The sequence below is a fragment of the Acanthisitta chloris genome, unplaced genomic scaffold (genome assembly GCF_000695815.1).
Source record: "Acanthisitta chloris isolate BGI_N310 unplaced genomic scaffold, ASM69581v1 scaffold28526, whole genome shotgun sequence".
Lineage (NCBI taxonomy): Eukaryota > Metazoa > Chordata > Aves > Passeriformes > Acanthisittidae > Acanthisitta > Acanthisitta chloris.
In genome coordinates, this window is record NW_008679160.1 from 5322 (window position 1) to 27359 (window position 22038).

General features: G+C 39.5%; 1 protein-coding gene across 1 annotated transcript; it reads left to right on the forward strand.

Moving 5' to 3' along the window:
* Positions 1–827: 827 nt before the first annotated feature.
* On the forward strand, positions 828–21780 carry ZC3H7A (zinc finger CCCH-type containing 7A). The gene is made up of 22 exons (XM_009077192.1): positions 828–959; positions 1832–1871; positions 2569–2766; positions 3293–3451; positions 5040–5120; positions 5207–5248; positions 6029–6056; positions 6590–6870; positions 8491–8698; positions 9992–10056; positions 10798–10990; positions 12612–12773; positions 13394–13590; positions 14045–14142; positions 15324–15505; positions 16301–16377; positions 16886–17019; positions 17392–17497; positions 17964–18072; positions 18936–19069; positions 19397–19560; positions 20841–21780. The coding sequence occupies exons 1-22, from the start codon at positions 892–894 to the stop codon at positions 21028–21030; spliced, it is 2916 nt and encodes a 971-aa protein (XP_009075440.1). The 5' UTR covers positions 828–891; the 3' UTR covers positions 21031–21780.
* Positions 21781–22038: the final 258 nt, after the last annotated feature.

Consider the following 22038-nt stretch of genomic DNA (forward strand, 5'->3'; position numbering starts at 1 on the left):
TTTGTCCTACTGATCTTTTTTTGGTAAAAATAATTCTTATATCACAGTTAAGCATATAAAGAGAGCACATTTCAAACAGCCTTAGCTTGAACATTGCACTGCTCATTTTAACTTGTCTGAGGATTTGTGTATCAGTAAATCAAAGACATGAAGGGCAAAAATTCACCAGTTTGGACACATTGAAGTGTCGAGCTGATGATGTGGAATTACATGAAAGTAGTTCAGTTTTTCTAGTGAAGCTTGGTAGTCTTTGCTACTGGTAAAGTGTGCAAGGTTTTCACCTTGTTCAGCTGGTAGGTGCTATTAAAGTAGTCATGTTTGCCTCTAATTGCACCTTAGCAGTTGGATGATGGTGAGAGGCTCTGGAATTAGACTTAATGGTAGTGTCCTCATCAGTTTCAGGTACAGCAACAAATATAGCAGGATCTGGAGTTCATTTCTGCTTCAACCAGCAAATAAAAGAAGCATAAAGCCATTAAAAGGGGACAGTGTGAACTGGAGCTGGGATAGCAGTGATGCATTCAGGCTGTGCTTGTGGTTTGGTGCAGCTTCACTGACACAACTCTGCGTCCTCTGGAGTGAATAAGTGGAAACCAAAGCTAAACTGGAAGAAAGCTTCTGTAGAAGTGTTGTGGGCACTGGCACAGGGGATGTTGGTTCCATCCTGGGGCTTCTCCCTGCATTGCTGGGGGCACTTGAGTGTTTGGCAGGAGTTTGTTCAGAGTGTGCTCTGAAGCTGTGGTGCAGCAGCATCTTTGTGTGATGGACTTAATGTTGCTGTGAGATTGGATCCCTCTGGTCCAAATGCAAACTGTTACACATTCTAACAGCCATTTCTCTCTCTTCCTTTTTGAGGAGTGGCAAATCCAAAAAGTGGATGTTGAGGATAACATGTCCAGTGTGTCAGAAGAGAGAAGCACTAGGCAACAGGACATTAAGAAAGGACTCCAGTTTATAGAGTATGGTTTTGTGCTTTTTATTCTTCTATGTTTATTCCTATATATATATGAGGTGGATAGCACTGTGAAAGTCCTTTTAGGCTAGCACCAGCAGAGGAGGGAGGAAGGCCTGTGTTTCTCTTCAGAATATTTGCTAACACTCAGGTGTTAGATTGGGAGCAGTATTAAAGAAAAGACAGAACCCCTCTTTGTTCCCTAACAGAGCAGATTGAAGGTGGGAGGTTATTCCTTTTCTGCTTTTGAGAAAAATCAGCATTTAATCTATTTTTGTGGGTGGAAAATGTTTCTAGCCTAAAAACCCACCTTACACCTATGAACAGCTACACCTAAGACTAGGTTGCTCCTGAAAGGAATGGGTTTGCTCACCACTGCCTAAATGTTTCACCTTTCTGAAGCTGAAATTTAACCTAATGAAAAATCATCTTAGTAATGAATTTTCATTTTTGGGTCAAAGCCAAATTCTTTTGAAGAGCTTGTCTGTCTTAAAGACATTGTGAAATTTCACACTGGTTCCCTGTTCATGTAAGGCATTCTTAGAAAAAGACCAAAAAAAAAGGGATAAAAAAAGGAAACTGACCATTATTTATAAACAGCATCTCAGTGAACCTACATGAAAAAGGAAAGGGTTCCTATTTTTCTTCCTGGAAAGGTAGAAGTAAATACCTCTTTCCTGTGCTAGAGAAAATCTGTCCCATGTCATACAAGAGAACCCTTAAAATTCTTGTAGTGTCATTGATATGACTTGATTAAAATTGATGTGTTCTCATGGCAGATAATTTGTCCTTTTATAATACTTAAAAGATTGCAGTTGTCAGAGTGATTGACTTTGAGCAATATGGATAATAAATAACTTTTGTAATTTCTCTTCCTAGATCTACTTTGCCCTATCCAGGGACACAAGAACAATATGAGGTAAGGAAATTTTAATATCCATAAGGGTTTTTAACATGGCCTTGCTATAGTTACTCTTGGTTTTAGTCATCATTGAAGTAATTATAGTATGAATGGTAATTTTCAGAGTCTCAATATTGGGCCTGGAGGACCATTGCTCAGATGAACTCTTTCTCCCTGGTGTTGGGGATAAATTTGGGGCATTCATTGAATAAAACAATGTGTTACTCTGAGTGAAGTTCAGACAAGCACAGCAAAAGTGAGACAAAAGGACTTCAGTCCCATAATCCTTCAGAACATACTTAGTTTCTGTGTGTTACGATTTTGCCTAATTTTGGTTTGTATTTTCAGACTCATCTCCTTAGATTTTTATCCAGTGGTAGGTGGGTTTATTAGATTTGAGAACGTGTTAGGTAAAAATGCAATTGTTCATGTTTCAGATGAAAAAACCCTTTTTGCTGTGCAAAAGCAGCTTTAGTATCCCACTGCTCTGCCAGTTGCTATGGCTGCTGCGTGCTAAAACCACGTATGGCACACAGATATATTTATGTCTTTGAGATTGTCTTCAGAAAGATCAGGAGAAAAACACTAATACAGACAAAAGCTTTTCATTTCAATTTGATTCCATGAAGTTACACATTTTCTATGAGAGGTGTGCTTGGAAAGCTGGAAGATAACCAACAAACTGCTGCTGCTGAATGTTTCTTTCTCATTGCAGTTATTTATACGAGATCTGGTTAGAAATCTTTTTAACGAAGGGAACGATGTGTATCGAGAGGGCGACTGGAGAGGATCCCTGAGCCACTACACAGAGGCTATAAACATAGCAGATTATGCCAGTTCTGAAGAGGTGCATGTTGCTGATGAGGTGCTGGAGAAGCTGCACGTGAACAGGATAGCTTGCTTCTCAAACATGGTGAGCTGCTGCCTGGGCTGTCTGCAGAGCTCTGTGCCAGGGCAGGGAGGGCACACACAGCTCTGCAGGCAGTCAAGAGCTCTCTGGTACTTTGAGGATTGACATCTTTCAAATCCTCACTTTGGTACATTCTTTCACATCTTCTTTTTGCAAGTATAATGGAGATATTTTCAGTTACTAGAATATTAACACAGAAGAGTCATGCTAGGCTTGGAATTTGATGGAACAGTATTTTTATCCATCTATAGTGCTGATTGCACCTGAGTCTGCTGCTTTCTCTGTGGAACAAGAAGGCTCTTGTGAAAAAGCTAAACTGTCTTTGTTACTGTGTACTGTAACTACACAAATGTTGGCCCTGCTTGTTTTTAGTTGCCTAAGTTGATGACCTGGCAAAACTCATAAATACAGTGTACAGTGGCCTTAGTGAGTGTTTTGCAGTGTTTCAATGCCTTTGTCTCATGCAGTTTAAATTCAGTATTTCAGTGATAATAGTTCTGATTAATGTCTTTTTTTTTCTGCCTCCTAGGGATTGTATGAAAAAGTTTTAGAAGACTGTGAGATAGCATTAAGTTTGAATGAAAACAATTTCAGAGCTCTGTATAGGAAAGCAAAGGCTCTCAATGAGCTGGGAAGCTATAAAGCAGCTTATGATGCTGTAGCAAAATGTTCCCTTGCTGTGCCACAGGTGGGTAAATTATATATTGCGGATGATTTTAGAGATTTGAAATAGATACACTTACATTAAGACCACTGAAGGTGGTTTTCATTGGTTTGGGGTTTTTAATGCAGTGAAGTATTTTTTATTCATCTAAGCATTTTTTTTCTTGTGGAGGTGAAGGCTGAGAGCAGAGATTGTAGTCCCTGAGCTCAGTTTGTTGTGCTGATTTTCAGCAAAAGAAATAGTCACTTTGCTGTGGGAGTCAGGGGCTATGAATGTTTGCAGTGAGCATTAGAACCACTGAATTAATTGCTTAAAATCCTCTACAGTTAAAGTATTTTCACAACAGGAAGAGAAACCCCCCAGGATTATAATGTAAAATATTAGTTCTTTTGATAACTGTATTTTAGATTGCCAGGCATTTAGTAACATTCTTATCAGTGCACTGTCCTCCATCTGAACCACTTGCTGTGCACCTCCAACCTGAGGCTTTATCTGTGTTAGCAGGAGGAGTGTGGTAGGAGATAATCTGTAGACTGAAATGCTGGTCCTGAGGATCTGCTTTCCATGATTGTTTGTGTGGTTGGTTTTTTGCTTTATTTGTTTGGGGTTTTGAAGAGTTGGAGTGCATCAAGTGCATTTCTGCAGGGCTTGCAATTTAGTGCCATCCATGACTAATCTGCTTCTCTGAGACCCTTCCTCAGCTGAAACACTTGAGAAATGTGTTCCTGATTTGAATCAAAATGCTGATGGAAGTTTTGCATGCTTTGCTCAGAATAGACTGATCACAGGACAAAACACTGACTTGCTGCTTTTTCACCTTTCTGCATGGAAACTGCAGTGAGATGACAGACAAAGTGTTGGGCGTAGGTTTGTCCCTTCAGACAGGGAAGGTTTCGGTTGTGTTTCCAAAAGCATCAGCAGTTTGTGTGAATGTGGAGCTCTGGACTTTGACTCCTCACTTGGCGCCTCCAGATCTGAATGTTTTTGCTGAAGGTCGATATGCCTTTATATAAGTTTTATAAATAGCTTTTTCTAGCTGTAGGACATGATCTGAATACTAAATCTACTCAATTTAAATGGATAGTTGTTATAATTCCAGGACAGAGTGAAATGTGATGATGTTTTTAACTCGGCTTTTCTAGTTGTGTGATGCAATTTACTCCTAAAATACAGAGTTCTTATTAAATATTCATCAGTGTCATGGAGTAGCTTATATGGGAATCAGGAATGTGGCCTCAGTTTGTGTAAAAACAAAGCAAAAAACAGACACCCTGCTCAAAAAACCAAACAATACCCACCCACAAAAAAAACCAGCAAAACACTTCTGAATTTCTCTGGGTTTGGAAAAATTTTAAGCTCAGATAAATGGAGAAGGCTTGTGACTAGTTTCTCTCTTCCTTTTTAAAATTCCAAGTATTGGAGGAACTTTGCTTGAGGGTAGCTGGAATTTTCAGGTGTAGGATTCATTTCCAGGTGTTTGTGAAGGAACAGAGCTGCATTATGAGGCATCCTGTGTGTCAGGATCTCACAGAACACAGAGTGAGGTGCAAACCTTTGCCTTGGCTGGATGGCAGTGCCATGTAAACTATGAAATTTCATTTCTGTCTTTCAGGATGAAAGTGTGATTAAACTTACCCAAGAACTAGCTCAAAAGCTAGGGTTAAAAATAAGGAAAGCATATGTAAGAGCAAAGGTAAGATTTGATTTTGACATTTTACATTAAGGTTTCCCTTTCTTGATATCAAATTTGTATTTAATGGAAGGATCTTTTCTTTGCAGCCACCTTCCTCCAACTCTGTTTCAAGTGATGTATCACCTCAGGTAAGGTTTTCCCTGTCCCAGTGCAGCTGGCTCTAAACTACAGGGAGTAATTGTTTGATAATTTCACTGGGCTAAAGGGAAACTGGTGCAATTGACATTTTAGGTGCTGTTACTTCAGCCATCAGTTCACCTCTGTGTTCATTTGTGCTGTATATTTATGGCAGACTAGGCCATAAGATGATCCTCCAATTTATCTTTGTAGAATAAACATTACCTAAAACACTAAATCCAGTGCAGTGCATCTATTTACTTCTAATGTCTAGATTTGACAGCATAGTTAATGTGATTTGTTTGTTTTGTTGGCAGTTACCAAAATGAAGGTTGCTGGGGTGAAATCCCTTTTATCATATGCATTTTCCCAAGTTTGACCTTCATTAGCAGCTGAACTTGGGGTTGTCTAGTGTGTCTGAATAGCAGTGCTGAAGAGGAGCTCATCTTGGTCTTACAGACTTCTTTCACAGCAATGTAAGCTGTAAATGACTGAGGAAACACAGGAACAGATCATTTGAAGATACCACTTAGACTCTTTCATTTCCCGAAGTGTCACTCTTACCTTGGTTGGTTGGTTGCAAACTTTTCATGGTACTGTGAAGATTTCAGCCTGCAAATGGATGCATTAGCTAAAAAATTAGTTGACCTTTAAATTGCATTAGACTTAAGGGATTTCAGCATTTATAAAACCTAAATTTAAGGGTTTACATTCTTAGTCTGTAAATATGTGTTGGGACATTTTTAATGGCCCATGTACTGAGAGGTGTTTTTTCTTTTTCTCACTTACAGAATTCTTCTGTAGAAGATATTGAGTTAGGTGAGTCCTGTGGTGTTGCAGTACTGATGCCAGGAGCTATGTTTGCCATACATCTCTCATTGTATGTGTTAGGAAATTGCTGAAGAAATTCATCCTGTCATTTGAAAGATCTGTGATTAAAAGTCTGATCTATCTCTAAAACTCTCTATTTAAGTGGCTGAGCAAATTTCCTTTGGGTCTCCTCAACTTAATATGATTGTAACTGCTCCTGTAGTGATCATCTCATGCAGCTCTCTTTATCTTGGTGTATTCTCCCCTCCCTGTTTTCCCAAAGATTTAGTAAGTATCAGGTCTGAATCTTTCTTTTTTTTTTTGCCTTTTTCAATTTGAGTAGTAAGTAGATAAACACTGAGATATAGGTGCACGTGAATTTGGAAGCTAATGGAAGCTGAAAACCTTTAATGTGGTTTTGCTTCAACATTCTTCATGTTTCCTCACTCCCTCACCACCCACATTGTCAGGGTGAAAGGTCTGCAAGATCTTTTCACATCTTTGAGCAAAGGTTCCAGCCTTTCCCATCTTACCTGTTTCAGATTTGTCTGACCAGAAGCAAGAGATGGTTTCTGCTGCTTCTTCATCAAACTTTGTTTCTGAAGTGTCTAAAGTGTCACCAGTACCTGGACCCTCTTTATCTACTGCTATGCCTCTTCAGATGGAAAAGGTTCCTTTGCCTTCTGCAGTGTTGGCAAATGGAGGAAATGTTTCTTTCTCTATGCCAGAACCATGTTTAGATTGTGGAGATGGAGATATAATTATTGGGGAAGAACTTGATGAATTACTTGATTCTGTGCCTGATCCAGATGAAAGTGTAATGGTAAGACATTTTTTTTGTCTGTGTTCCATCTCAGGATACTCCTTATGAGTGGGACCTTGTGTTTTTACCAAGTGGGCTAATGGTGAAGTGTGTGGTACCTTTCCACACTGAGCTGTATTTGTACAGCGTCAGGTTGACATTTTTTCAGGTGCAGATTCTTGTAAATGTGGCTGTAAAGATACCAGAACTACTATTACCTCACAAATAACTGTTAGGCTACTACCAGTACTACAGGAAGCACTATGGAAAGTGAAGCAGGTGTTGGAAGTCTGGGCTGGTGTGGTTTTCTGGGGGGTTTTGTGCAAATAAACCCTCTTAGAACCTGATGAGTGTGTGGGAGTGTTTACCCTGTAGCTGTAGAAACTACAGTTAGACATCAGCAAACAGCTCTGCAGGACATTAGTACTTGCTCTGTGGCTTTCTAAGGTGCTCACTAGTACCTCTGCACTTAGACCTCTCAGCTAAACTCAACCAGACCATCATGAGTCTGACTTTTGATATTTTCAGAAGAGATATTAGAGCAATTTAGTGACATGAAGAGCTGTTCCTAATTACACCATCACTCAGAGCCAGAGCAGACTGGGAGGCATACAGTGTTCCTCAGTTGTTGGGCCAAAGGAGAGCTCTGATTGATGAGCAGAGATGTCTGAGCTTATTAGCAATGTTACTGCCTCCCTCTGTGGCCTGGCCAGGCATTTGGAGCCCTTAGTGCTGCAGTGTGAAATGAGCCTGTGGCATATTCAGTTCCTCAATTAGCTATGATTTAATTCCTCCCTCAGCTGTGGATGCAGTGGTGAATTTTTAAATCAAAAATGCTTGGGCTTCTGATTTTCTCTTGTATGCACTTTGTGTTTCAGAAAGTATTTCAGAAATGTAGATAGTAACTATTTTTAAGAGATCCTGGGAAGTTTGCCATAGTGAAAGCCAGGAAAAAATGCAGTGTTCCAAGACAGACTGCAGTCTCATGGAGTGTAGAACCTTGAGTGAGTTGTAGACTGATAACTTGGGGAACAGAGGGAGTTTTACATTGGCCACACTGTGCAGACCTGCTTGGTCAACCTCCAGACAAGGGGGAGCTTCTTGAGGTGGCAGGAAGATGGAAGGGGAAACTGCCTCTCTTGGTATGTCCTTACCAAAGGTGTACAGAAGGATACTTTATTTTTCAGGTGGGGTAGGGGAGGAAGGTGACTTGGCCTTTGAAGAACTTAACATTTGATTGTATCAGGGGTTTTATTTCAAAGCTAACTCTTAGCTGTACTGCAGTTTGAATGGTCTCTTTATTTATAGCAAAATACTGTCAGTTTCTGACTCCTCCTGCTCTTCCCTGTTATAACAGAAGTTGGAAAATCAGTTCTGATCTGCTTCATTAAAAAAAAAATCCAGATCTGTTAATAAGTCAGTAAACATTTGGTAACTGCACCTCCGTGGCTAATGCCTTGCCCTGGGGCATTGTTCAGGGTTTGGTTACTGCAGCTCTGTACAGCACTAGAGTGTGCCTTTTATTGATGGTTTTCAGTAGGTTTATAACAATTTTGCAAAAGAAATACTGTGGCAGATTGTGTTCTTGAGGTTGTATTATTTTTTTCTGAGTGTGAACATTCTTTTTACATTTTTTTCCAGCAGACTCCAGGAGCCAGAGGAGCTATCCCTGCAGGAAGTGTAGCTCCCAGTGTACCTTTCTCTGCCTCTTTGCTGGGGACTCTGCCAGTTAGTGCAGGATTTGTTCCTTCACCTTCTCTTTCAGAAATCTTTTCACAGCCTTTGGCTTCTTCCCTGGAAAACTTTTGTTCACCATTAAGTACCTTTTCAATCAGTGACCCAAAAAGAGGTAAGGTTTGAGTCTTAATATTTAACCTTTTTGTAGTGAGAGTTGTGCCTGAGCCAACTGACTTCTCTCTTTGACAAATCATAGAATTTAGGGGTGGAATGGACCTTACAGACCATCCAGCTCCAACCCCTGCCCTGGGCAGGGACACCTCTCACTAGATCAGGTTGCTCAAGGCCTCAACCTGTGCCAGTGTCTCACCACCCTCAGAGGGAAAAACTTTTTTCTCACATCACATCTAACCTTTCCCTCCTGCAGTTTGAACCCATTACCCCTTAATGACTTTTCACAACTGTTCAGTAACATCTAACACTTGGCTAACATTTGATCTGTACTGTATTAACAAAACTTTTGTTTCCTTGGGATGCTCCAAGCTCCCTCTGCTCAGTGTTTCTATAGTGTGTAAATGGATTTGTTTCAGGTGCATAAGTTTAAAGAAGGAACAGTATTTCTTCAAACCTTTTCCTTTTAAACAAAAATGACTTTTCACAACTGTTCAGTAACATCTAACACTTGGCTAACATTTGATCTGTACTGTATTAACAAAACTTTTGTTTCCTTGGGATGCTCCAAGCTCCCTCTGCTCAGTGTTTCTATAGTGTGTAAATGGATTTGTTTCAGGTGCATAAGTTTAAAGAAGGAACAGTATTTCTTCAAACCTTTTCCTTTTAAACAAAGGGCATTTTGCAACTGAAACCATTTCTCATGATTTGGCAATAAACAGGAATTCTAAAAGGGTAATGTAACTGTGCTCTAAAGAGATCCTAGGATTATATGTTTGGATCCAAACTGTAGGGACTATAATTTTGTAGTGAAATGAGGTATGTGGAATAACAAGATAGAAATAGGCAATGAACTAGAAAAGATACAACAGTTTTGTTTGGCAGGGTGAGAGGACCAGGCTGTCTTCAGAACAAAGCCAAATTTACAAACCAAAATTAAGAGCAGAAGAATCCTCTTAATCCTCTTCCATCTCCTTATGTTTTCATAGTCAGGTATTGCTTATCTCACTGCCCTCTTGTACTGCACCAGTACCTTCATGGTGCTCAGTGTCTGCCTGTGAAGCTCCTGCTGGTGTTAATCACTTGGTTATATTGAAGGTAGTTACCTAATCATTTTGCATCCCAGATGTTTTCAAGGAGAAATTGAAAAAAATGTACTGTAGCAAGCAAAAAAATCCCTTTGGTGTTTGTCAAAAAATCCAAACCTTTCATACTTGTCAGGAGTGATGAATAATTTTTTGCATAAGCTGTTCTGGGGAAGTGAAATAATTAACATTTCTCTTTATTCCTTTAGACATCTCAAGTTCAGCTTCTAGAGATGGAACACCGACACTTAGCAGCAATAATTCCCCATTGTTTGTACGTATTTTTCATGTTTGCTTCCCCATCACTTCAAATATTAACACCTTAAAGGCTTTGCATAGATCTTAATTTGGACAGTTGAAGTTTATATAATTTTTTAAGTGCCACTTTTACCATTAAAACAGGATTCTGACTTGAAAAAAAGTTGTACAGGAGCTCACAGCAGCCATAACTGAACACAAAAGATTTGCAGAGGTTGTTTTAGACGTGCCAGTTCTGGCTGCTGTTGCAGCCACTTCTTTCTGAGAAACTTGCTGTAAAATACTATTGATGAAATGTAAAATAACCAACCCAAAATCTCTTATGATCTGAGTGCCAAATACTTGGAATCCTGGAGAACTGTCCTAGTACAGGAGCACAGCAGATACCACTTTTCCTGAGAAGCTCTGTGGTGTCTGTGCTGTAGTTGTGCTGCATATTTTCAGTCATGCTGCTGCACAGGGATGACATGGGGAAGGGTGGCATGTAGAATTGCATCCTCGTGAGCCAGAATGGAGTAATAATCAGCCTGACAAGGCTGTTCTCCTTGTTTTTGGCTGGGTCTTGTCCTGTGCTTAGTCTGTGCTGTGTGTACAGCCTCTGTGAAATCTCCTTGTCCCTTCTCAGACATGGCTAAGTTTGTATTGCAGTTTTTTTGTGGTAGTGTTTTATGTTTGAAGAATGATTTCAGTAGGTTCAGTTTTAATTGTAGATAAATTAAATGATGTGGATCAAGTAAAATATGCTTTCTTTCAACAGATAAATGGCCCTAGTAGTTTGTTTGGGTCCGAAAATTACATGGGAATTGCAGGCCAAACTAGAAATGACTTTTCAAATGTTTTTAGTAGTGCAGCTGCTAATGTACCTGTATCTTCAGCCCTTGCGGGGAGGAACCCCTTGGAAGGCACTCATGAGCTAAGACAGGCCTGCCAGTTGTGTTTTGTCAAAAAAGGTAAGGGGCTTTTGGGCTCAGCTGGGTTGACTTCTCTAAAAATGCAAAACCATACGCTGAAAAAATCTGGTGTCATAATAAACCACCGTTGGCTCCTCCACCACATTAATCCCCACTTGTTCTTGGCAGGTGTAGCATGATCTTATGATGGGTAAAATGTTTCAACTCCTGTTTTATCTTCTTTCTTTCTTGTCTTTATTTCTTGTCCTAATAGATTCTTGGTTCCTAAACTCACCCGTTTTCCCCAGCCTGTGTGTAAGGTCGTTCACATTCTGTATTCGCTTTCCTCCCCAACCCCAGGGTACTCTGAAGAATGACACCTTTGCTCAAGACTAAATAAAACTTGCAATACTCTCTCTGATTGGCCATGGGGAATTGAACTGCAGTTCAAAGTACCTGGTAACCTTCACATCCCATGTGTTTTATTGTTCTTTCCAACTAATTCTGAATCATAATCGTGAGGCTTCCAAACCTTAGTAATTATTAACTCCACTGTGTTGACTCAAAGGAGCTTAACCAGTATTGGGCTTTAATGTAACTAATCTTTTAGGCCTGAGCTGTTGCACAGACATATTCTAAAGGCAAGAGCCTTCGTTAAGACTAAGCTTAAAAATCAGCATGGAGTTTAAAGTTACAGGTGTCACTGATACTGATCTGCTACTAAAAATTGTATCGAGGCACTTAGGGGGTGACTATTATACTTTTCACAACTTCTACATTAGTCTAAACTTATCTTTATGAGAAAAATCCATGAAGTAATGTTTGACAAACCATAGAACACATTGTGTTAAAAGCAGAAACTACAAAATATTGGTGAAAGTGCTTAGCATGTTCCTGGCTTTGCTTTCTGTGTCAAAACATCTACTTCCTCTGTTTCTTTCCATTTCTATCAAAGCCTTTAAGTGTCTCCTGCATTTTACTACCTTTTGAAATTGTACTGTTCCATCATCTTCTCATCCAGGGAAACTGGGTCATGCTCTTGTTTTTCAGTCCCATAAATAGCAAAATTCACTGAGCACTGCTCAGCTTCAGACTCTCTCCCTGATGTCTTCATTTAGTACCATCCTAAAGACAGAGTTTAAAGCTAGGCACTTTTTTTTTTTTGTTTCCAAAATCACAAAGTTCTGGGATTGGCATTTCTCTTTGGGGCACGTGTGTATTCCTTCCCTAGTCTGTCTCTGAACACAGTACCTGTTCTAATGAAGGTTGAGAGAGCCATTTACTGGTCACTGGAATTCACCTGCATTGCCTTATGATGAACAAGCAGTTTACATTTTAAGCTCATGTTATGAGAATGCATCCTGTGCAGTTTGAAAAGTGCAGCAGTTTGTTTTCCCAAAGTAATCTTGATGTTGTAACACAGCATCCCTCCCCAAATACAAAATAACTTGTGTTTTTTTTCTTGCTGAGACTGGTGCTTTTGTAAGTATTCAGGGTTTTGGTTTTTTTTTCTATTCTGCTTAACATGATGGTTAATGACTTTTGGTTCTTCAGAGCTGCTGGTGCAAGTAGGAGCTCTATACAGTGTTTGCTTTTGGGCTGCTGTGCCAGTCTGTGTATGGAAATCTCAACATCTGCTGCAATTTATGCAAATACAGGCAATTTTCTGTGATTGTTTCAGGTCCTAAATTATTGGATTACGCTTACCATCCCAATTTAGAACATAAATGTAAGAAGGATATTTTAATTGGCAGAATAAAAAACTCTGAAGATAAATCATGGAAAAAAATACGTCCGAGACCAACAAAGACACAGTATGTGGGACCATATTATATATGTAAAGGTATGTGTTACAGAGAGGAGTATGTTAATACCTGCACTTCAAGTGATACAGTTTAGCTTTTCCACGGTGAAATACACAATGAGGTTTTTATTCTTGCTCATGGGAGGTGGAGAAGGAAGGTCCAGGTTGTTTATAGCTCCAAGGGCTGTAAGGAGAGCCATATTTTGACCATTAATGGATTATTCAGAGAACATGCACTGTACTTCTGTACTGTTCTTTGTCAGGAATAACTTTGCTTTTGAGTGCTGGGTGATTTCTGTTCCAAACAGCTACAACAAAGCATTCCTGTTCGACTTCTGCAGGAGGAAGCTCTGTGCTGTGAGCAGGGTGACTGTGGGTTGGTGAGCAGCTCTGTTTCAGCAGAGGGTGCTCTGGGTTCTCAGCATTGGTGCCTTAGAGGAGTGAAGTGTAGCTGACAGAGGTGTGCATCAGCCTTTTTAAGCACTTGTACATTCAGCATAAGGTGTTGCCTCTGCCTGCTAGACCTAAGTGACCTCTTTACCACAGATACGTGTAGCTTCTCCGTTGAAACATTGGAAACGGAGATAGTGGAAGTTTTGAGATGAATCTCCAATAAAAGCTGGATAAAAGCAATGTGATATTCCATGTTCTCGTTTCAGATGTTGCTGCTGAAGAGGAGTGCAGATATCCAGGTCACTGCACCTTTGCATATTGCCAAGAGGAGATCGACGTGTGGACGCTGGAGCGCAAAGGAGCCTTCAGTCGAGAGGCTCTTTTTGGGGGAAATGGAAAGATCAACCTGACTGTGTCCCAGCTTCTGCAAGAACATCATGGATTATTTATGTTTCTTTGTGAGGTGCTGCTTTAGAATCATAGAATTTAGGGGTGGAATGGACCTTACAGATCATCCAGCCCCAACCCCTGCCCTGGGCAGGGACGACACCTCACTAGATCAGGTTGCTCAAGGCTCATCCAACTTGGCCTTGAACACTATCAGGGTCAGGGCAACCACCACATCCCTGGGCAACCTGTGCCAGTGTCTCACCACCCTCACAGGAAAAAAAACTTTTTTCCCACAAAAAATCTATTTCTAATAACACAACAAAAATGGTAATAGATAAGGAAATTGCCTGGAAATAAAAGCTTTGCCTTATGCATGACTGTATTGTAAGTTTGAAATGCATGTTCAGTAAGAATCTGGTTAGCTTTAGCTTAGAGCCTGATGAAGTCTCCGTTAAACTCTTTAAGGTGAGGTGTATTTTTCAATGTATAAAACACACATTGTATAATTACTTGTTTTTGTATTCCAGAAATGTTTCGATCACAAACCCAGAATAATAAGCAAAAGGAACAAGGATAACTCCTCATCTTGTTCTCACCCTGCTATGCATGACTTTGAAGATAACAAGTATGTTTGAAATACCATCTTAAATTCCAAATTCAAAGCACAAGGTTTGGGGCAGTTTTTAGTACTGACTTCCATTTCTTACCAGTTGATTAACTTCTCTTTCCTGCTAACTGTTCTGCTTTGGCAGTATTGGTAAGACAGCCTTGCAGACAGGGGTTGACTCATGTAACTAAGTGAAAGTGAACTGGTTTTTTATCAGTGATTCAAAATCAGTGATGTCCACCTTCATCTTTGAATCTTATGGGGTTTGGTGTCAGTTTGTTAATAGCTTATCTACCTGGTGAGCTGCATTGCTGTAAGTGGCTTAGTGATGTTAAAGGAATATAGGAATTCATACGTTGGCTCTTTCTTTGATATGTTTTACTTATTTTGTGGTCATTATAACTCAGTTAAAATCATGTTTACATTAACTAGAGTCTTTAGAATAGACCATAGGCCTCGTTAAAATCAGGTTTACATTAATTAGAGTCTTTAGAATAGACCATAGGCCTTACTAACTCAGTTGATAAAAAATAGTGTGAGGAAAATGTCTTAATTATTGAAGTTAACAAAGCTTCATTGTGGTAATAAATTGTTTCGAGACATATGTGTATGGTTTATACCTATAGATACATCCCTAGCCCCAACCCTACCCTACCCCTAAGCCTAATGGCTAACCCTAAAATTCAACCCTAAACCCTAACCCAAACCTAACCCTAATGGCTAACTGTAACCCCCACACCTAACCCCTAAACCTGACCCTGCTCTAAGCCTAACCCTATATAACCTATATATATGATGGAAACATAAGTGGGATGATTTTAATTGCTTTGCACTTCAGTTCCCTGTGTCGAGGAGACACTGGAGCTACAAGAGTTAGGCTGTTAGTGTAATGTACTTGTGTTAGTAATTAGATCAGGATATGTACTTGAATGTGGACATGATATGCTTTCCCTCCTGGAAACCAGTGATCCACTGGGATTGAATTCAGTTGTGCTTTGCAGGAGAGGGAGCTGGTGGATTTCACAAGAGAACTGCTTAGCAATGCTAGGTTACTCAGCTGAGAAAATATCCTTCAATGCAACCTCCTTCTGCAAACTTCTGTGGCTTTCTGAGTTCAAGTAAAAAGTGTTTGAAAGGTATTTGAATCAGCTGTGCCGAGGGATGGTTATTTGAAGGAGTGTCTGTTGTTTCCAAAACAGGTGCCTTGTCCACATTTTGAGAGAAACTATGGTGAAATATTCCAAAATTCGCCCATTTCAAGTTCGGTGTCAGCTGGACCTGTGCAGACACGAGGTGCATTACGGCTGCTTACGAGAGGATAAATGCTTTTATGCTCACAGTCTGGTAGAGCTCAAAGTCTGGAGAATGCAAAAGGACACAGGTATGTTTGGGGAAAATGCTCACTTGACTCTTCAGTGTTAGTGCCACTCCTTCCTTGTCTCAACTCCCTGTGAAAGCAGCAGCTTGGGAGCAGTGCAGGAGCCAAGCAGGAGCAATCTAGTGTCTCTCAGCTTGTGTTTTGGGTAGTTTTTGGTGGTTCATAATACAGTGCAGCTTTATATTTAGTTCGTGACGAGAGGTTTAGTACGTTATATTTAAGTACTCAAAGATGCATCTTAACTTAGGTCAGCAGTCTGTGTTTTAAAAACCCATGCTCTTCAGTGTGATGCTATAGACAGTGTTTCTGTATTGGAGGCCCTCGTGATCTTCTTAGATGTATGGATGTAAATGTGTATCCACACCCACACATGTGTGTGGATATTTACACAATAGATAAAGAAAAAAAAACAGATAAAAGCTTTGGAACTTCTGTAGGATTCCAGTTTCATAGAATCAACCAGGTTGGAAAAGACTTCCAAGATCAAGTCCAACCCTACCATGGTTACTAGACCAGGCTCCTGTTCAGCTCCCTGTCTCTCCAAACTCCCAGGTCCCTTTCTCCTGGTGCTCTCCAGCCACTCTGTCCCAGCCTGGAGCTCTGCATGGGATTGTTATGCCCAAAATGCAAGACCAGCACTTGGCCTTGTTCAACCTCATCCCATTGGAATCAGCTCATCTCTCCTGGTCCCTCTGCAGAGCCCTCCTGCCTTCCAGCAGATCAGATCCAGCAGTTTGAGCATGTCTGGAATGCTGCATCCCTTCTGAGGGCTCAAGAACCTTTTCCCTTTCTGTACAGGTATTTCACATGATACTATTGTTCAAGAATCCAAGAAATACTGGCAGAACATGGAAGCTAGTGCACATGGATCACAGGTAATTTGTTTTTTTCATTCAAATAATTCTCCAGTGAATATTCTGATGATAATCCTTTTTTTTATGTGTGTGTATAATGTAGCTTATTTTAGGAATCACTTTTTTTAGTTTAGGCTTCCTTCAGCCTGCTCCACTTACACTCAAATGCCTGTTCTGCTGCTATGCAATTCCCTTTTTTGCTTTGGTTGTTCTGTCATAGGAGGAACATAAAGTGTAAATATAGTTTCAAAGCTGCCAAAGGACAATTAGTTATCCTTTCAGTATGATGAGTTTAGTTTGTATATATTGCCACAACTTCTGCATACGTGTACCTAACTCAGAAATGAGTTAAAGATGCATTTGCTAAGGAATGTCCAGTCTGAAATGACAAGCTGAGCTATTCCAAGTCATATCAACTTCCCAACACGTGCTGTAAACTTCTGCCATAGGGAGTAATTCATAATGGTGTATGGATTTCTTTGCAGATAAAAAATACCTTTTATTGTTGTTGTTATTTTTTTGGCTTAAGATTCTTGGGAACCAAATGAAATATGGATCACTTAATTTGAAGGTGAAATTTGTTTGTGGTCAGTGCTGGAAAAATGGTCAAGTTAATGAGCCAGACAGGAACAAAAAGTACTGTACTGCGAAGGCAAGACACTCGTAAGTAAGACCAAGCAGTGAGAATTTTACTGTTTTGTCAGCCTTTTAAGACCTCTGTGGGGAAACTTTGTTGCTTCTTAGGAAAGAGTCATACATGGAATTAAAAAAAGAAGCATATTGAAGCAGAACAGAATCATCTCTTTGTAGTGGTTCACTAAGTGGTATTGAGAAATGCTTTGGTGGCTCCCAGAGTGTTTGTGTTGGTTTTCAATGATCAGCTTCAGTAAAGTCTCAGTAGAACTTAGTTAAATCTCAAATATGTGGCAAAAGCTTGATAATGACCTTTTCTGAGCTTTCCTGGTTCTGCTCCTGTGTACACAGTGTGGGTTTTTTTAATAGTATTTTCTTTCATGGAATGCATCTGGTTTTCAGATGGACCAAAGATCGCCATGTGGTGCTAGTTATGTCTAATGAACGTAAGAAGTGGATGACCATTCGTCCTCTTCCTGCAAAGAAACAAGTGCCTCTGCAATTTGATGTATGTTAACCTAAAACTAATGTTTGGGTTAAGAAAATAGAGTAACTGGAAAAGACTAGTAACTGGGCTGGTTTCAGCAGTTCTGCAGAAATTCCCATGGGAGTTGGTGGGAATATGTTCACGGTGTTTGTACAGAGTTGAGCCTTAGAAGAGCACTGATTTCACCGGTTACTACTGAAGCTCTTTCTCATCAGTGAAAGTAATTATTGCAGCAATAATTGATATGTATCTGTGGTTTGGTGATGTGGTAGGAGGCAAAAAGCAGCTGTGGGACTTGCTTCCAGCAGTTTGCTTTTCCTAACTACAACAGAGCTTTTGATAAAAGAAACGTGATTTGATTTCTCATGTGATACAAGTGTCTGATTGGGAGGGGAAACACTAGCCAAGACTGGGGGGAAAAAATAAAACCTACTAAGCATCCATTTTAGTTTATATTCATAAGGATCTTTTTAAATTCATGTTCCAGTTGTGCAATCATATTGCTTCACGCAAGAAATGTCAGTATGATGGGAACTGCTCATTTGCTCACAGCCCTGAGGAGAGAGAGATGTGGACCTATATGAAAGAAAACAGCAGTAAGTAGAAGAGTAAACCTAACATGTTGTAAATCTAACTGTTCTGCTTTTCATTGTTGCTCTTCAATTACTTTTTAATCTACTTTCTTTCGCTGTCTTTTGTAGTAAACCTTGCAGATGCCCTTTTCTTTTAATTTGAATAAGCCCAGGCTGAGTATTTAAACCTGCATTAAATAAAAACAGCTGTGGTGTGTATTAGTTGCTTAGTGTGTGTTCTGACAATAGTTTGTATCATTTTGTAGGTGGCTTAGAAATAGTCTATTGACCCTTGTAGCAATATTGTTTGGTGTTTGTATTGCCACGTGCACACACGTGGATTCTGTGTGATAACACATGGGGAAAAGCTATTTGCAGAGCAATCCCTCCCAGTGGATGTACAGGGAGTTAACTATTCACTCTCTGTTGTTGACATGTTGTGCCATTAGACTGTTACAGGTGAGAAATCATTGATAATCTGGAAGTAATAAATGACATAAATCATAGAATCATAGAATTTAGGTGTTGGAATGGACCTTACAGATCATCCAGCCCCAACCCCCTGCCCTACCGCCCTCACAGGGAAAAACTTTTTTCTAATATCCAACCTAGACTTTCCCTCCTTCAGTTTGAACCTGTTACCCCTTGTCCTGTCACTGCAGTTCCTAACACAAAGAGGAGTCTTGGTATGTAGCCAGAGATTCATGCTGCTCTTGCCTCTTAATCTCTAAACTGTGTAACTGTCTACATTTGTTTCCTTCCTTTTTTTTTTTTCTTCTTACAGTAGGTGGGGATTGAATTATGCTTGCAAACTCAATCATTTATCTAGTGTTCTCAAACTCTTGCCTTAATTGCTAATTACTTATTTTAGCTTCTGCTCTCATTAGTTCAAGACTTGGAGCAGTTGTATGATGTATGGCTAAAAAGTCAAAAAACAGAAAAAGGAGATGATCCTGCTGCTCAGGCAAACAAGGAAAATGGGAAGCAAATTCACATGCCAACTGATTATGCTGAAGTTACAGTAAGTAGTCACAGGTTTAATCCTAAATCCAAGCATGAGGTTGTTTTGGTTTTTTTTTTTCCCCACTATCAGTAACTTATGCCTTTATGTCCTCGACGCTTCCTTTGGCCATAGCTAGCTACACTTAATGCAGACTCTAACTGCTCTTCTGAATCCTCTAAAGCCAGTGGAGATCACAGACTTCAGGTGATTGTTTAGTTAACTCTATTTGTTTAGGTAAACAACAATTTACAGGCCAGCACAAAACATTCCGAATGTCTCAGGAACAATTCTGTGCTTACAGCATCGAATTCTCAACGTTCTGTTTGCAAATTCCTTGTCAAACAGGTGGATTTTCACTGTTGGATGTGTGGGAAGAATTGTAATAGCGAGAAGCAATGGCAGGGTCACATTTCTTCTGAGAAGCATAAAGAGAAGGTTTTCCACACTGAGGATGACCAAAATTGCTGGCAGTATCGCTTCCCAACCGGATATTTTAGCATTTGTGATAGGTATGTACTTTCTCAGATGTCAAAAATGCTGAAAAATAGCAGTTCATAGTTTAAGTGGTTAGGGCAGTTACTAGTTTTGTCAAAGTTTCTAGTATTTCTTGCTTTGCATACATCTTTCCACAAGAAGTTAAGTCATTAACAGTGTTTTAACATGCTCTGTGATACTTGGGGAGTGCCAAGGTGCCTAATTGTGGAACCAATGAGCTGCCTGTGTGATGTTCATCGAGGGTTGCAAGCTCATTGCAGCTATGTGAGGTGAATATTGTTGTATTATGAGTCAACTTAGGCACCTGCACATTAATTGCCTGTCGAGCACAACAACAGTTCCTAGCTGGACAGTGACACTGGAGCTTTAAGGCAAGTAGAAATGTTGTTAGCACCAAACCAAGTTGTTAGCACCAAACCAAACCAAACAAAATTGAGTATTTGTTACTAGAAACAATTTATGACCATGTGGATGAAAACTTCCAAGATCTGTTGGTCTCCCCCAGCATTGGCTGTATGTTTTGCTGCTCCCTTTAGTTCTTCAGTGCAGCCTGTTTACCTGCCTGCACTAGATATTTCTGTACATCTGCTGAAAATTCTTGCCACTGGTGAAAACTTTTTGGAAGGCTAAAACCTTTGGAATCTGCATTCTGCAGTTAAAGAATCAGTTTGCTGGGGTGGATACCTCTGCTGCTCTAGTTCCAGTTAGATTTTGAGTGCCTTGGAGATCTTGAGAAACTGCATATCATAGAAAGGAAGTTATTTTTTGTTTTCAGTCGTTGCACAGAAACTTCCATGAGGCTTTAGTTTATTTTAAAGTAACATTCTGAATGTATTTGATGTTTTGAACAGAACAGACCTCAGATATGCAGTATGAAGTGAATAACAACTGATATGCTAAGTCATGCTGAGTGTTAAACCCAAACTTAGTTAACAAGGGTAATTAATAAGTTGGATTTTTTACAATAGTTCTTTAGCTTAGTGAGTTAATTTATAAGGTGCTGATTAACATGATGAAGGTTTCAAGCATTAGGTGACTCAGTAAGGTAGGAACATGAAGAACAGAAAAGAACCATCTCCTGCCCTCTGTCAGTACTTGACAGCTGGGAAGGAAATACACCATCAACTGCTAAACAGAGTTAGAATAGTCTTACTTAAAAAGTAAATACAAATACTCCTATGTTTTTTTCGTCCTTAATATTTAGTGTGTTTAAAAAACATGACCAGAAGAAAATCTTGACACAATAGTGATCATTGTAATTCTATGCAAACACCATTTAAATCTGTCTTAACAGATATATGAGTGGTACTTGCCCTGAAGGAAACAACTGTAAATTTGCCCATGGAAGTGCTGAACTCCATGAGTGGGAAGAACGAAGACAAGTTTTAAGAATGAAGCTCAGCAAAGCAAGAAAAGATCACTTGATTGCTCCCAGTGATAATGACTTTGGAAAATATAGTTTTTTGTTTAAAGATTTAAACTAATACTGAGATGACACATAACATGTTATCAACTGGAAGCATAAACCAGAAAATTTGACAATAACCAAAAGCATGTGACAGAAAAGCTGCAGGTTTTCTGCTTTTATTGGCATATATTGTTCCTCCTGAACAGCAAAATATAGTAGATTTAGGGGGATTGAGCAGACCTGTCTATGCTCTCATGAAACAGAGTGGTGGTTAAAAAAAAATCTCAAGTATTATGTGCTTACTCACCTTCTGTTGGACAGAAAGTTAGGAAATAGAAGGGGGGAAGAGTGGCTATAATATCTAGGAAGCCCCCTAGTCTCAGACCTTCAGTTGACAAACTTTAAGGTATCAAGTTCTTGGCAAAACAGAGTGTTACGGGCTAAGAAGAAAATGATGGATGAAAATTCTTCAGATCTCTTAATGGAGAGGATTTGTTTAAAACAAAGTTTGCTACTTATCTATATGTAGGTTGCTAAAAAGGATTTTCTTATTAAAGATTTTAAACAAAATAACCATTTAACTGCAATATATGTTGAATGGATATTTTTTCTCTATTTGTATGTTTCAATATAATTTACTGAAAAAGGATCTCGGGAGGTAAAAAAAAAGTGTTAATTTTTTGAAAATGAAGTAGTTAAAATTCTGTTTCTTGGTCTTTGCTGTTTAAATGATGATTTTGAAAGATTCCACTTGTACGTCAGTATCGTGTGTTATTGTATGGACTAATGTTGCCTGTAATAAAGAGAACTTTACACAAAGCTGTTTCTGCATGTAGCTCTCAGGATTGAGACTTTTGTAAAGATAATCAAACAATGATTTGCCAGTTAGCAAAAGCTTGAGCACCTGTAGCTAAAAACGTACTGAGTTGGTATTTGTGTCGCTAGCTGCTTGTTTGAGGTTTTCTATACTGTCCTTAGCTTGTGGCATCACTCAAGTAACAAAAAGTGGCCAATAACTTGCTGTGTAGACAAACAGTTTGGAGCTGATGTGGTGCTGGGACACTTTTTTTCAGCCTTTAGACGT

Bases quoted from the DNA above. Each gene is read 5' to 3' on its own strand.
- ZC3H7A (XM_009077192.1), top strand. From the start codon at position 892: ATGTCCAGTGTGTCAGAAGAGAGAAGCACTAGGCAACAGGACATTAAG. The intron at 3,452-5,039 runs GTGGGTAAATTA...TCTGTCTTTCAG, and splicing joins GTTCCCTTGCTGTGCCACAG to GATGAAAGTGTGATTAAACT. The intron at 13,591-14,044 runs GTGCTGCTTTAG...TTTGTATTCCAG, and splicing joins TATTTATGTTTCTTTGTGAG to AAATGTTTCGATCACAAACC.